Raw genomic sequence first — 16,361 nt, 5'->3', positions numbered from 1 at the left:
GTGACTTTTGGCAAATTAAACACTAAAAGTGCATAATGCGGCATTCTGGAAATAGGAAAGTCAAGAAGAGATTCCTTCCTCTTAAGAACAGGTAAAATACATGGCTGTTTCCAGTATCAATAACATTGCTAATTGCTGAAAAGTGGTAAATCTGTCATTACGAGGTGTTTCATATGCACTGCACCCTGAACAATGAATCAATTCAACAGAATATGACAAACCAAGTCAATTCCTAAAAGAACGCATTTCAATGAGAAAAAATGGTGTTTCGCAAGTCAGCAAAGAGAGGTGCAGTTTATAAATACTGAATATCATTAATCAAATACATTTGAACCCACCAATATTTCTAACCACAGAAGCCAAACCATTTTTTTTCTAGTGGACTGCTATTTTCAGGATTTAATGCATAATGTTAATGGATAACATTTCACAATTAAGAAGCAATAATTAATGCTTCTTTTCAAGTTCCTACGATATAAAATTAATTCCTCAGTGCCTGTGAAGTATGAGAACTTTGCATAGAATAAAAGACATTGCAATGCCAATGGTGAGTTGTCTCAACCATTGCAATGGATTCACATACTTAATATTTATTAGTGAACTGGTTATCAGCAATTTATCATTGCCGTATTTGTTAGCATCACTGCCTTGGCTCTACCTCAGATCATCACATGTTAGATTTTCTTTCCTTTTAAAAAAATGTTTTTATTGGTTTTTAAAACAAACATGAACAAACAAAACATAAAAACATCAAGCCATCTTCCATATATATATATATATATACAATGTGCTGGTTGGTTTGCAAATTGTTTTGTGCTTCCATTTCGTAGTCTTCAATTACAATTACATTGTATATACTCTCGTACTTTCAATCAAATATTAAATACATTAATATCATCATGAATCAATCATTTGACTATACTTTTATTCATTCATGTTTTACGAAATAATCATATTTTACTTAATTTGTTTTATAACGGTTCATATTATCATCCCAAATCTCTCCTAAAATCATTTTGTAGATATAATAAGAAAAGAATACATCTTTATATATTTATTATTTTTTAAGAATCTATATATTTCATTACTATATTTTATTGTCTAACCATTGATAGAATAGATCCCAAATTCTATAAAATTGTTTATCATCTTGTTCTCTAATTTCAAGTGTCAATCTACTCATTTCAGCACATTCCAATATTTTCTTAATGATTTCCTCCTGTGATGGTGTTTTCTCATTTTTCCAGTTTTTAGCAAATACATTCCTAGCCGCTGTTAATACATTTACATTCAGCTATTTCAAGTCTTTACCATATATTTCAGGTAAAATTCCCAATAAAAATATCTCTGGTTTCAAATCTATATGTTTTTTTGTCATTTTTTCCAACCACGTGTGGATTTTAGTCCAATATTTTTTAGCATCCACACATGTCCACCACATATGGTAAATGTGAGCCAGGTGTCTGATGACATTTCCAACATTTTTCGGATTTATTCTTGAACATTCTTGGTATTCTTGTCAGGGGGGGGGGGAATGCCACCTGTAAAACATCTTATACAAATTTTCTTTATATGCTGTTGACATTGTCATTTTATAATTTTGAGACCACAGTTTTTGCCATTTCTCTAGATCAATCCCATATCCAAAATTCTTCCCCCAAGCAATCATAGTTTCTTTAACTTGTTCTTCTTCTAGTTTAATTTCTAATAAATATCCATACAATTTTTTAATCAGCTTTTCATCAGTACCTGTCAAAATCTTATCTAAGTCAGTCAGTTTATCATAGAAACCTTCTGTTTTAGAGTCTTTATCATACCTTGAATGTATTTGCGCATATGAAAACCAATTCATCTTTATACCTTGTTCCTCTAGTTTTTGCATAGATTTAAGTTCACCCTTTTCATTCAACATTTCACCATATCTAACTGTTTGTTCCTTTTTGTATATTATAGGATAAGAAAATGCTTCAATAGTCGATAACCAGACTGGAATTTTCAAATAACATTGTCTTTTAATCTTCTCCCAGTTTAACCATAGAGACTCCCATATATAATGTCTTCTAAAGTACCCCTGTGTTTTAGTTCCTTTATACCACAAAAAAGCATGCCACCCCAACAACAGATCATGTCCTTCTAATGTCAACAATCTAGTATTTCTTAATGTTATCCATTCCTTAACCCACATCAAATTTGTAGCTTGGTAGTACAACTCCCAATTAGGCAAACCAAATCCTTCTCTTATTGTGGCATCTTGCAAAAGTTTTAACTTTATTCTCGCTTTCTTACCTTGCCATATATATTTCAACACAATTTTATTTAAATCTTCAAAGTAATCTCTTCCAAGCCTAATTGGAATTTCCATGTGGAAAAGTGAAAAATAAAAAGCTAAAAAAGAGAAAGGGAAAATTCTTCAGGTTCTTCAACACCTTAATCCAATTAACAGGTCTCAAATATAAAAGGATGCATAAGAGAAAAAAAGGCCAGAAAAATAAACAAAAAAGAAAAAGAAAAAAAGCCAATATGGAAGGTAGATGGAAAAACAAAAATACCAGGGAGGGGCAGGGGAAAAAAAGAAAAAAAAAGACTACTCCCTTAAAAAGAAAAGGAAGGAAATCATTAATACTAAAGCTTTTCCTTTAAAATAAAGAGCAAGCATAGAAATTTAACTTCCAAAGACAAGGAAAAAAAAAGACAAGTTCCAAAGGGCCAAAAATCCAAATAGCTATTACAAAAAGTAATCTGATGAGGGGGGGTAGCACAGCTTAGAAAAAATAAAGAGCACACTGCACCTTTTCTTTTCCTATAAGCTTCAACACCAGACTGCAGCTATTGATAGAAACCCAGAAGAGCACCTCTAATAATACTCTCCCACGCTCTTCCCTCTATCTTATCAAATAGTGATGTCCTTGAAAAGAAGTCTCAGTTCTTTCTCAGCTTTGTCTGGTCAAAAGAGAAATAGAATATTTCCAAGCCTCTAGTTGGCAGTGTTACAAAGTTTCTTTTGCTTTCACTTTCCCGCTCCTTTTCCAAGCAAAATATAATAAGAATTAATTAAAAAAAGAAAAAGATATTAAAAAAATAACTAAAAGGGAGTCTCTAGCCTAAAATATTATAAAATCAAAAAGGAGAAAAAGAATAGATAAAAGAAGAGAATAAACCAGTCCAGTTTCAAAATATAAGATCATGTGTAAAAAATCCAGTAACGAGAAAAAATAAAAATATTACTTTGACATTCCTGTTTAAAATCACCGCTTAGTCACTTCTATCAAAACTTTTACAGATTCTTCCTTTTCCTTAGGGTGTCCTTTCAAATCTTAAAATAAAGAAAAAGTTCTCACCAAACCGGCACACTCTCTCTTTCCGTTCTCTTTCGTTTCGGAGCTGTCCCAACTTCAGCAGCTTTAATGGCTGCCTCTTTGCCGCTGGCAAAAAGAGCTTCTCCTGGATCTACCAGGGACTTTGTGGTATCCCTGGGATCAACAGGATGCGCTCTTTACTTTCACCGTCTCTTCGGGACAGGTTAGATCTGATTGGACCATCCAGGAGCAAAGATATTGGCATCGATTTCAGACCTCCAAGATCGCATGCTGTATCGTCGCAATGCCAGCTCCGCCCTCTCCATGCCAGCTCTGCCCTCTCCACGCATTAGATTTTCATAGAAGCACAAACCGTATTGTAAACTGCATGTGTGAGGGACCTAGGCTGTGTGCTCTTCCTCCTCCACCCTTCAGTCTGTGGAAAAATTGTCTTCCATGAAACCGATCCCTGGTGCCAATATCTTAAGGTTCCAAATGACTCACTCACTCAAGGCCCTTCTAATCCTGGGTAATGTTTTGCCTTTCTTGTAAATGGAGTTTTCTGACTGACTTTATGATATTTGTTTTGTAAAAATCCTTAATGCCATCATTTTGAGAGAATGCCTACAAATTATGTTCTCCAAAATGTAAATAGCCCATCCATTTACTAACTTCTGTGCTAGGTCAATGAATTTTGATAAAAAAAGATCTTATACCTTAGAAATAAGTGTTGTGTACTTATACTTCTTTGTACCAACTTTAACTTGAATCCAGTCATGAATCCAAATAAGATCGATCTCTCTGTCTCTCTCTCTCTCTGGAGAGGGCGTTATTGTTCCCTAAGGCTTTGAACACATAATACTTTCTTTGCCAAGAAGGATGAAATATCTGAATGAATAACACAGGAATTGTGAGAAGCATCCTTCAGCTTTCAGATATTGTTTTAGAAAGTTAGTTGAATGTCCATGGAGATTCTCAGTCATCCAAGTCTTGGTTGTCTCAAAGGTGCTTTTTCAAGAGGCAACTGGGCTTTCTTATTTTTCTTTGAAGACATTTCGCTTCTCATCCAGGAAGCTTCTTCAGTTGTTGCCTGCTGTTCACCACAAGGCGTGCGGCCCCATTCTTAACAGGTCCATGGCCCAGGGATTGGGGATCTCTGTCTTAAAAGATGGTATTATATTGCCTTGCTTTTAGCATTTTCTAAATCAACATGTCATACCCAGGACAAGAACAAGCAGTAGCATTTTATTTCATGCCCATACACTTTACAAAATAATTTTCTCCTATTAATACTAATTAGAGGGAAAAAAATCTGACAAAATAATTGTAACAGGTTCCACAGACTATCACTGGTTGTTTGTTTCTGAGGGAAAGAAGTACGAAATCAGTTTAGTTACTTCTATTTAGCTTCTTTTGTTCCAAATTTCAGTAATTGTAAAATTAGATATATTACAAGAACGAGAAAAGCAGAAGGTTGTAGCATTTAATTACAGATAGTAACATTTCCTGTTTTCCGTTTATGGAAAGAAGAAAAGCTGCAGCTTTTACTGAGGGTTACATTGTTAGCCAGTCTATTTCTGTGATACATCTTGAATATCTATGTTAGTGAAGATATTCTTTTCAAAGTTGTTAATTAGAAATGATATAATAGCAAAAACCATGCAGGAAATTAGTTGTTTTATGATGTGAGTAGGTAATGCAGTGCTAGCGGACTGAAATATTGGATGAGTTGCTCTTTTGCTAGAAAATTGGTATAATTATTTCCTAAAAGCAGTATTCCCACTCTACAAATTAATGTGTGCTTTGAAAGAGATGTGAAATAAAGTACAAAGAAGATTCTGATTTTCTTTTTAGTAAAAAGAAGTTGGCAATTATTTTTGTGAAAATGGTAGTAGGTTAGCATCACTTTAAAATCTATAATTCAAAAATTCAAACTAATGTTTCTGCACGGCTGCTTACAGTATTGCCAGCATGGGAACATTTTGCTTTTCACTTATCTTCATGATTCCTCTACTTATGACATTACGAAGAGATTTCATTGAGATATATGATTTTTACATGCCTAGTGGCACCTTTTGGAAACTCTTTAAACTAAGTACAAATAGTCCTCGACTTACAACCATAATTGAGCTCAAAATTTCTGTTGTTAAGTGAGACATTTGTTAAGTAAGCTTTGCCGCATTTTACGACCTTTCTTGAATCGCTATCGTTGATAAGTTATTAACCCGGTTGTTAAGCGAATCTGGCTTCCCCATTGACTTTGCTTGTGAGAATGTTACAGAAGGTGATGACATGACCCCAGGACACTGCAACAGTCATAAATATGAACCAGTTGCCAAGCATCTAAATTTTGATCACATGATTATGCTGCAAAGATCCTAACTGTGAAAAATGGTCCTGTCACATTTTTCAGTGCCCTTGTAACTTTGAATGGTCACTAAATGAACTGTTGTAAGTCAAGGACTACCTATATGTTTTTCCTGCAGTCAGAGGTGTCTGTAGGGGGTCAAATAAGTTAGAATGGTTGAGTTAGCCTGAAATACTGTGTTCTAACCACGGCACCACAACCGTTCCAATACAATAAAGGAGAAAATATATTAAATTAAGACAAAATCGTACTAAAATCACCATAATATGGAGCCATACAATTGCAATGGGATAGATGTTATACTTCAATATCTATGGAAGCTAAACTTCTAATGGCTTCTGGTGTGGCTGTGGTGAGATCATCCCAGTGCCTTGAAATTTCCTGAGTAGGCATTATTGAACTATATTTTTATGAATTATGACCAATGTAAAAAGAGGCAAAGGTTGGGTTATGTGGCTGGGGCTGTCATGTTGAAATTTTTACCTCTCTCCTTGTGGACACCCCTGTCTATGGTCATTGCAGAAGGTACGAGAAGCAGCTGTACAAGCCTCAGACAAGATCAAGCTGCTTTAAGAGGTTTGAACCTTCTTTCTCTCTTGGAATTCAAAGCACAAACTGCCGTATTGTTAATTTCCTAAAATAAGTCAAACTGCATTTTTTCCTTGCCAGTTCATAACAGAGGGGAAAAAGGATTGTGTCCCACTGTGCAGGGGGAAAAAGGAATTGCATTGAAGGACTGGAGGAATGAAGCTTGAGTCTAGGCCAAGGAATTAACAAATGCTTCAAACAAGCTCTTCCTTAGTTCACAGGAAAATTAAGTGAAGAAAGGAGAAGCACATTCAGGCTCAAGCAAGATAACTGCTCTCTTTCTCAATCTTACTTCCTTATCTTCAAAATATACCTTAGATAGAAGCAAGACTCTTCAGACTTCTTGTGTATCTTAATACACGTACCTTTTATTCAATTGTAATAAATCGCTGTTAATATGCATTGATAGCTGATATTATGCATCCAAGGCAACAACTTTATGCAAATTTTACCGTTTTCAGCACCACGTTCTACTCAATTACATTGTTTTAAGTTCAGCATTGTATCTTCTAACAAGATGAATTGAAACCTCTAGTATTAAGGATTATTATTAGTACTGGTCACTTGTTTTTAACAGGAGTGAGCAGTAAGGTATCCAAGTTTGCAAATGGGAGTAAGTTCAAAAGCAAGAGCAACATTATAGCATGAATTGTTTTGCTTAATGTTCTTGCTATGCACTGCAATCATACTTTCTTTGAAGTTATTTAATTTTTCTCCTTGTCAGCTTTGTATTTGTGGTTAATAAATATGTTGAGTCCTTATTGGGCAGTTTTAAACTTTGTATATCCCATGCATAGCCTCTGTTTGATACTGGTAAATTATCTTTCTTGGAGTATCTACAAATGTGTTGTGCTATATTATGCTTTGGCTGAAAGTTTCAGATGATTACTGTTAGGGTTTCCTATCTTTTTCTCTCCTTCCACTAGCTAACTTTCCATGGCTACTGAATATGCCAGACTTTTACTTTATGTGTTTAAGTGAGATTCCCACTTTAAGAATGTTAATATGAATATAATCTCCAAAACTGAAATCCTTCAAATTTAAGCCCAAGGCCTAACTGAGCTTGCAAACATCCTCAGGCAACCTATATTTTAGTAGTGAAGCCTGAAAGCATAAATAAATGTTTAGGGTATAAACCTCACTTGACACAATACCACTTCTGAAAGAAATTTCCCAGAAATACATATAAAATAAACTATTTTATAATTCAAAGAAGCATTTGAATGCACATACTTAATATATATACAATGCAAATTTTGCTTAAATGTTTACCACTATCTAGAATTAGTATATTGCTGAGATGTACTCTACAATGGCCTATTCGCACAAACCACTCTGAATAATCACTACAGGGAGAGACAGAGAGAAAGAGAATCCAGTAAGAAGCATATAAATATTCCAATCCACAAAACGACTATAATGAAAACATAGTACTGATATCTAATAGCAGTGCTATTTTTGTACTTTTTCCCCCTGAAAATGATTGTTTTGTTATTTATTTTACTCTCAAGATTATGAATTGAAATGCAACACAGAACATTTTTTTTGCAGAGGCCAGCTTACAGAGATACAAAACTTTTATAATGCTCTTGATATTTGACTATTAGTGCTAGCCCTGAAATATATGCCTGAAATGGCTTAATTCGTTGCCAAGCCCTCTCTGGAATTCTTTGTAGATGAAGATGAGTTATGTGCTCTTTTTCTTAACATTGGAAGGGTAGAGTTTGAGGACACTTGGGACCTCCCCTATGGAAAAACTTTTTAACATTTTGTTTCATTTTATTAATACACACACATACATGTTGCAATACCTTGTAAACTGGTTATCTTAGGAAATTCTTCTACAATTGCTAATACACTTGGCATGACAGATGGCTTTAAGAACCCTCTTCTATAGTGGTTCCCACATCTGTGAAATGTCGTTTTGGTAATCCATCTGGCCACTACACATATTGTATACGCTAAACTTTCTTTTTGTAGTATTTTGTCTTCAATACGTTTAATTTTAACTGCTGACTTTTTGATATTTATCAATTTTAATACTTATATCAGTTTTCTTATTTATAAACTTTGACAATATTCGCTACTTAGATCATACATGCACTTCTATGTTAATATCTTTAAGTTCTGAGAGCCATCTTTTATGTGGGTGTCTACTATAAACCTACGGTGGTCAATCTATGGCTCTTATATCGCAGGATACTTTCTTCCTTAGTTCATGAAAACAAGACCGAAGGAATATTTTTTTCCTTTTGTTTCCTCTACACTCTCTTGATACTGGTTTAAGTTACAAGACTATTTCAACTCATCCCCAGTAGGCTGAGAAAGGATGACCGGTGTGATCTGCATGACTAGGAATTTTGAAAAAGGAGATCACTAATACTAATTCGATCGCTACACTCATCCTTTCACTCCTACTGCCACATGATCCTCCTTAACACCCTAAAATTAGAGAAGATCGTCAGCGTGTGATTGTCCCGTGCCATTTCCCCATTCTTAAAGCAGTAGCTAGCAGGAAGGGGAGCAATCTACAGATCTTCTGCGGTCCTACCCGCAAAACTTTTTTTTTTTAAACAGCATCCGGTTTCTTCACCCCTTTAAACCACCCGAGTCCATTAGAAAACCGAGAGCGAGGAACATTTCTCCCTACTTTCGCGTGTTCTGCGCATGGGCACTCCCGGCACCCAGCCCAGCCTAGCCTTCCCGGAACCGATTCCAAAAGCTACTACGAAAGCGTGATTCTCACGCCCGGCCAAGTGTGAGCATGCGCACACAACTCCTAGCTTGAAAAGCTAATAAGGGGTTGGGGCAATTGCTCCTAGCTCCTCCTTTGTCGAGAGCGTGTCGTTTTGTGGCTGTTGGAGCCGGCTGTGAGTAGGAAGGGATGCCCTTTGGCAACCGCAGAGGTGGATGAAGCGGCTGAGTGCTTGGGGAGGAGCGGGAGTAGAACTACCGGAGTCAGGAGCGGTGCCAAGGCTGCTGCTGCTGCTGCTGGGAGAAATCTTGGCTGGGACTGGGAGATGTCAAAGGAGGGGTTCGGGTACCGGGTGGGGCATTTGGCTTACTCCTGGAGTGGGGAGTGGCCATAGTTTCTCCAGTAATGCAGAGGGTTGGTTGAGCAAGTTTGGGGTGTGGTGGGGGAAGAAGGAAAGAGAAAATGGGGTGCCACGTGTTGCAAAATTTGGCGTTCGTTTGCAAGCTTTCCTCCAGACTCCTGTGTTCCCAGGAAGTCAGGTTCTTGTGGGTCCATTGTGATGTGTGTGTGTGTGTGCGAGCGAGAGAGATGAAAGAAAGGAGATGTTGTGAGAACCTAGTTGCAATATTATTGCCCAACTACCTATTAAGCATGGGGTTTGTAAGGGCATTATTTAAAGGGCCTGGGCCTGTATTCGTTTTTTTATATTCAGACACTTTTTTAAAAAAAATCTGGGATAGGTATTTTTACAAAAAGAAGTTTGCCTCATGGTGTCTGAACTGGGGATATATTTGCAAGTTATTGGGCCAAGGCCTTTTTACAAATTATTTTACAGCAGTATATGGAGATTGGTTGTGTTAATCCATTGCAATAAAAAAAACATGGCATCTTCAAAAACACATTATACTATAAATATCTGTACTTGGATAGTTTTCTCAATTCAAATTTCACTCCTGGTGGTGAAATGACCACATATGTGAACATCATTTGGCCAAAATCTGAAAGTGGTTTGTTATTGCTTTCTCTTTTTTTAAAACATTTCCCAATCTAGTCTACAAAGTGGATTTTCTGGTGGTCACCCATCAGTTTAACTAACCTGGTTTGAGCATGCTTATTTTTTTCTGAGCTGAGGTCAGCCACAATCTGCTAGGTGGTTGGCTGGACATTTTAGATTAGGGATGTCAAAACTCATGTTGTCATGGTGTTGTCAGGTAACGAATCACAACTCCCCCCGCTTTGTTAAACTAGCCATGGGCATGGCCAGTGCATGATGCATCTGTGAGTTTGACACCCCTGCTTTATATGGATAAATATTTAAATGGGAATTCTGGGTACCTCACAGTTCACCTGTGTTACACTGATGCCTCTAGTTTCCAGTTGCTTTCTGGGTACATTTCAAGATACTGGTTATCACTATTAAAGCTACTACCTGGCAAGGACCAGTTTCTTTGCAGGACTGCCTCTCTCTGAGGGAACCTATCTACCCCACCAGGTTAGATAGGTGGATGCTCCAGGCCCCTTCCTTTGAATGCTGTCACGTGGTGGCACCTTGGAGGCATGCCTTCTTTGTAGATGGCTCTGACTTTTTGGAATAGGCTCCCATTGAGATCTGCACCTTCTATCCTTAATCTTGTTAGCCTTCCTGAAGGCTGTGAAGACTTTGGTGTTCCCCAAAGCTCTTAGCTAGGATGGGGATGAACCAATGGAGTATGGAATATGGGTTTTCATGGCGCCATGGAAGGAAGGATACAAAGCATGTTTATGTTTTTTAATGATTTTGCTGTGAGCAACCTATGTCATATGTCTCATAAATAAATACATTTTAATTCTATATTACAGATCTCAAGGGGCCATCCTTGAGCAAAATATTTCACTGGAATAATATTTCAATGGAAGGAAGCTGAATTCAATTTATTATGAAAGTTAACATGTAGAGCGATAAGAAACCTGCTTCTCTACTATTTTTACCATGTTACAGATACTTATTAAATCCAATTTATCATGTTTTACATTTTCATAGAATAAGCAAACTCTTCTACAAAGATGAAGTACTCTTTGAGCAATATACTTACTTTGATGGTTATGGGAAATCGAATAGTAAAAGGAAAGATCAGAGGGATGAAAAAGATGCTCACAATACAAAATATCTATATTACATCAAATGACAGTTTTGTGAATGGCCATTTTTATTGGCAATTATTATTGGATCTTTTTAATTTTATTTCCCTCTGCTCTTTCCATTTATTGTTCATTTTCCCACAACCATCAACATAAATAAACTCAGAGTATTTGATATCTGTAGAAGCTTACTCTATGAAAATGTAAAATATGTTAAATTGGATTTAACAGGTATCTGTAACATGGTAAAAATAGTAGAGAAGGAGTTTGATAATAAATTAGCTTCTTGCAAAACACATTTGCATATATGCATGCATTTTTTGCTGTAAGCCTATTAGTTCTGTAAAGAGAATACTAAAATGAATTGTTTGTTTCTTTTAATTTTAATTTAAAGGAACCATGTTAGAGTATTCATTATAGAGAGGTCCTTGTTTTGGAGAGGCTTTTTTATTAGCTATTAAAAGATGGTATCTAAATAATATTAAAGGGATAAGGAGAATGAAGAAACTATAGATGAATGAACAAGGGATTTAAAAATTTCATGGAGGTTAGGGCATCATTCATTAAAATAACCACATATATTGCTTTAAAAGAATAAAAGCTAATGAATATCAAGAGCTGATATAACACAGTATAAATCATCTGGTAAATTTGTTGGCTATGACTTCCAGTAATGAAATAAAAGTTGGCTATATCTTCCAGTAATGGAATAAAAGTATCTTCAATTTTTCTCAATGGTATCTTACAAATCTTGTGGATTCCATCCAAGGAGATAACATTCTGAGAATTTCAGCTATATTAAGAGTTTTCTGAAGGTTGGGGCTAATTCTGATATTTTCATTGTTTCCAGATGTCAACTTTGACGAGACCCAATAATAGTTCGGACCTGAAGAGTTTCCCTACTCCCATTAAGGTATAATGCAAAGAACATCCAGCTGTTTGTGTTAGAACTATTTAGGTTCAGTTTGATGTTTTGATGTTTTCTTGTTCCATGTTATTTCTTTTAAAAAGTTATAGTTAAGCTTGGGGAGTGGGGAATCTGGTAAATTTTTGCTGTTGATTCTTTCTGTTCTCAGAGATGAGTTCTCCAGAGACTAGTACATTTTATTGAAGGTTTATGACACATAGAAATCCTCACCAAAACTGTTTCATTTTCTTTGGAGAGTGAGGAGGGGACACACACACACATGCACACACACACACACACACACACACAAGACTTAAGTTTTATGACTAAGAAGAGGTTCCCCTTCCTCCCAAGGACATTGTTTTGTATTCCTGGAATACCACAACACTGAATATTCCTTAAGTCTGGCCAACAAAATGTTGCACTTAATTTAAACATCAAGGGAGGAGGAGGATTTGTCATATCATATTATAATTTGTATATATTGTGAATAAAAGGCAGTCAATAAATACTGTAAATATAGACTTCAGCATGCTAATATTCTTAAATTATTCCTAATAGTCTTGTCTAGATTTGCAGTTGTTTTAGCCAGTAAAAGTATAACCTTCCAGGTTAACCATGCTTTGGAAAACTATTTTCAAATCTTTACTGTTTTTCTTTGAGCAGTGCACCCTCAGTCAAGCTTTGTATGTCTCATTTATCAGACTATTCGTTATCCTTTCCAGCTGCTTCATGTCTGGTTTTTAAATGTGACCAGAACTGAACGTACTCTTCCAGCAGAGATTTTTCCACTGTAAAGTGAGAGAAACAATTTCTGTGTCATGCTTGCCTAATACCTAACCACTATAGTGTACCTTAGCATCAGATGTGTTTGGACATCATGAAGACTGTAAACCTCTGGTGATTCAATATGATTAAATAGCTGAAGTTTTATAGACTTATGCTGTCTTTTAGATAACATTGCATCTTACTTATTCTTTCAATACATTTTATAACTGCAAAAATCCTCAAGCAGGTTTAATGAATTCCATCTCATGAGACAAATATTAAGGTAGAGCAGGGGTGGGCAAACTATGGCCCGGGGGCCACATCCGGCCCGTTGGTCTTTTTAATCTGGCCCGTTGAAGATTGGTACAGAATTAAGGTTTGATGTGAATGATTGAATGATTGCATTCATTTGATTTTGACTTGTAATGACAGGCATTTCGACACCAGCTGGCGGCCTGTGTGTCAAATTTTAAAAGTCAAATGAGGCCCCCGAGCCAAAAAGTTTGCCCACCCCTGAGGTAGAGTAACACAGATAATGCCTTGGTGGTAGATGGCAGAGGCCTAACTTTTTCTGTTCAACAGTTGCTTCTGGAATTAATTTTGTGTGCTCTTTGGAGTAGGTACAGGTATCTCTAGGGCTTGTAATACCACATGTATGATGGGAATCCTTGGAGTTGTAATCTAAATCTGGAGGATACTGGATTGGAAAAAGCTTGTATATCTTCAATTTGTTTTGTTTTTCTGACCAGTTGGCTGGGATGTTTTAACAGGTGAGCTTGAAAAACAAGTTTAAGGCAGAAATCCTTATACATATTTGAAACAAAACCTGTTGAATTAAATGGGACTTATTTCTCAGAAATGAGTTTTCTCACCCCAGTCTCTAAAGTGCTATTGAATTCCAGTGTTTAGAAAATTTATAATTCTTGATTCAGTTTTCCAATAAAATGTATACAAGTGGGACTTACAAAGTGAGCCCAAATAAATAGTTTTTTCATGTTGGAATTTTTATAAAACTTAATAAACACAATATTTGATTATTGTAATAGAACAACATGGCCAAGTTCTAAAATGATTGGAAAATGGGTAAAGATAAAACATGGCAATGGGCTTAAAACCAAAACCTTAAAAAAAAGAAACAGAAGGTTTTATTTTGGCTGTTTAAGAATAAACTGTTCAAACAAAGGGGGGACGCGGTGGCTCAGTGGCTAAGATGCTGAACTTGGTTGATCAGAAATGTCAGCATTTCGTCAGTTTGAATCCCTAGCACCGCGTAAGAGTGAGCTCCCATTACTTATCCCAGCTTCTGCCAACCTAGCAATTCTAAAGCATGTAAAAATGCAAGTAGAAAAATAGGGAATACCTTGGTGGGAAGGTAACAGAGTTCCGTGAGCCTTCAGCATTTAGTCAAGCCAGCCACATGACCATGGAGATGTCTTTGGACAGCACTAACTCTTCAGCTTTGTAACAGAGATGAGCACCACCCCCTAGAGCCAGAAACGACTAGCACGTATGTGCGAGGGGAACCTTCACCTTATTCAAACTAATGCAATCAAAGCCAGAATTGAAAAATCATTAAATGATTCAAAGTACATATTGTGCAAAGAGGCAGAAGAAGGTATAGATTATATATTCAGCTCATGCAAGAAGTTTTCACAAACTGATTATGAACATCATAACCCAGTTGCCAATATGATTCTCTGGAACATCTCTAAAATTATGTGCCGTTAATGAATAATTGGTGGGAATATATATGTCTATATATGAAGATTCTCAGTCATCCAAATCATTGTTGTCCCAGAGGTGCTTTTTCAAGAGGCAACTGGATCTTTTTTGTTTGGTTTTTCTTTGAAGATGTTTTGCTTCTTATCCAAAAGCTTCTTCAGCTCTGGTTCAGTTCTCATTCTTCAGAGTTGAACAAGCTTCTTAGATGAGAAGTAAAATGTCTTCAAAGGGAAAAAAAAGTCCAGTAGCCTTTCGAAAAAGCACAATTGGGATGTGGGAATATATAGTTAAAAAATAGTCAAAAACAAGTAAGTTAAAATATTGTGGGGTTTTCAAATTAAAAAAGATGATAACATCTTGGCTCACATCAGACTTAACTGTGGTTAAAAAGAAGAAACTATGGATAATTGATGAGGCAATACGCCTGGAATGGTAGAATAGAAGATTAAGAATTGAAGATCACAAAGTATCACCATCTAAAAATCAGGATTGAAAGATTGTGGCCTAAACTGGCTGTGATTGTCCCAGTGGTTGTCAGCACACTGGGTATCATACCAAAATATATTGGACAGCATTTAGAAAATTTGTGCATTGACAAAATTTCCACCTGCCTATTACAAAAGGTCACATTGCTTGGATGTGCACGTCATCCTAGGTTCTTGGGAAGAATTTGTTGTGTATGAAGGCCAACACCAGTTAACAAACTGGCAGTTATGGTTTCACATTGTAATATATTTGATAATATTTCAGTCAGGCAGATGTTTAGACTGTATTTGGCTTTTCTAACTAGGTCATTGTGAAGGACTTGATAGGTGGAAATAAATGCCAAATGCAATCAACATTTGGCTGATTGTACAGCCAACTATAAATAAACCACATAGATAGATTTTCTCCATGACATTCTGTTCCCAACTTGGTCTTTACCTCTTCCAACAATGTGCCCATTGATGCTGTAATTTAGTCCATTCACGTTATTGCTGACTCTTTCTTCTACCATTCTCACCATTGTAGACCTTTCCAGAGAGTTAGACCTCAATTTACAGCAGTTTGTTTAGTGACTGCTCAAAGTTATAATAGTACTGAAAAATGTGACTTATGACTGTTTTTCATAGTTATGACCTTTGCAGCACCCCCAACATAATGTGATCAAAATTCAGATGCTTGACAACTGGTTCATATTTATGACTGCTTCTGTGTCCCAAGGTCATGTGATCATCTGATCACCTTTTGCAACCTTTATACAAGCAAAGTCAATGGGAAAACTAGATTCTTTTTTTATTTTTTTAAAAAAATAGATTTTATTAAATTTACAATTTAAAAACACATCGACAATACATTTACAAAGTAGAAAGAAAGACGGGTAGGGGGAAAGAAGGAAAACACCCGGCCTAGCACACCGGATAAAGGCTGGTTGGGTGAAAGAGAAAGGATATAGAGGGAGAGAAGGGAAGGGAAGGGGAGGGAGAATAGGGTAGAAATACAATTAAAAACGAATGATATCTTTTTGTGACAGTCTGTAAGGATCATTTCTCTTCATCATATCCAATCTACTTCTCTTTTCCATTATGTTTAGGTTACTTTTTATCATTTACATAATTTGTCTCTATGTAAGCCAATTATACCATGAGTCCCAGTTGTCGTAAAATGTTGAGGACTCTTTGTTTTTTAATGCTATCGTTAATTTATCCATTTCAGCACACTCACAAATTTTCTGAATAACCGTTTGCTCTGAAGGTGTATGAGGTAATTTCCAACATTGAGCAAAGGCTAATCTAGCTGCGGTTAGAATATGGATTATTACATATTTTGTCTTTTTGGATAAATATCTATCAGAGATCCCTAACAGGAAGAACTCTGGTTTATAGTCTATTTGTTCTTTAGTTATCTCCTCCAACCATT

General features: G+C 36.1%; 1 protein-coding gene across 3 annotated transcripts in view; it reads left to right on the top strand.

The window, feature by feature from the left end:
* Window positions 1-9,017: 9,017 nt before the first annotated feature.
* The window catches only part of MKNK1 (MAPK interacting serine/threonine kinase 1), a 37,676-nt gene continuing 30,332 nt past the window's right edge, over window positions 9,018-16,361 (top strand). The window contains exons 1-2 of one of the 3 annotated variants that reach the window (XM_026707270.2): window positions 9,018-9,122; window positions 11,916-11,978. In XM_026707270.2, the coding sequence (XP_026563055.1) occupies window positions 11,916-11,978 (63 nt within the window). In that variant the 5' untranslated portion in view covers window positions 9,018-9,122. Of the gene's footprint in view, window positions 9,159-11,914; window positions 11,979-13,489; window positions 13,511-16,361 lie in introns of those variants that run through there. The other 2 variants (XM_026707269.2, XM_087929862.1) reach the window with 2 other exon arrangements.

Source organism: Pseudonaja textilis, chromosome 3 (assembly GCF_049901715.1).
Source record: "Pseudonaja textilis isolate UNSWEBS1 chromosome 3, rPseTex1.2, whole genome shotgun sequence".
In the NCBI taxonomy this organism is placed as follows: Eukaryota; Metazoa; Chordata; class Lepidosauria; order Squamata; family Elapidae; genus Pseudonaja; species Pseudonaja textilis.
Note: the sequence above shows the minus strand (reverse complement) of the source record. Positions and strands in the feature narration are given on the sequence as shown.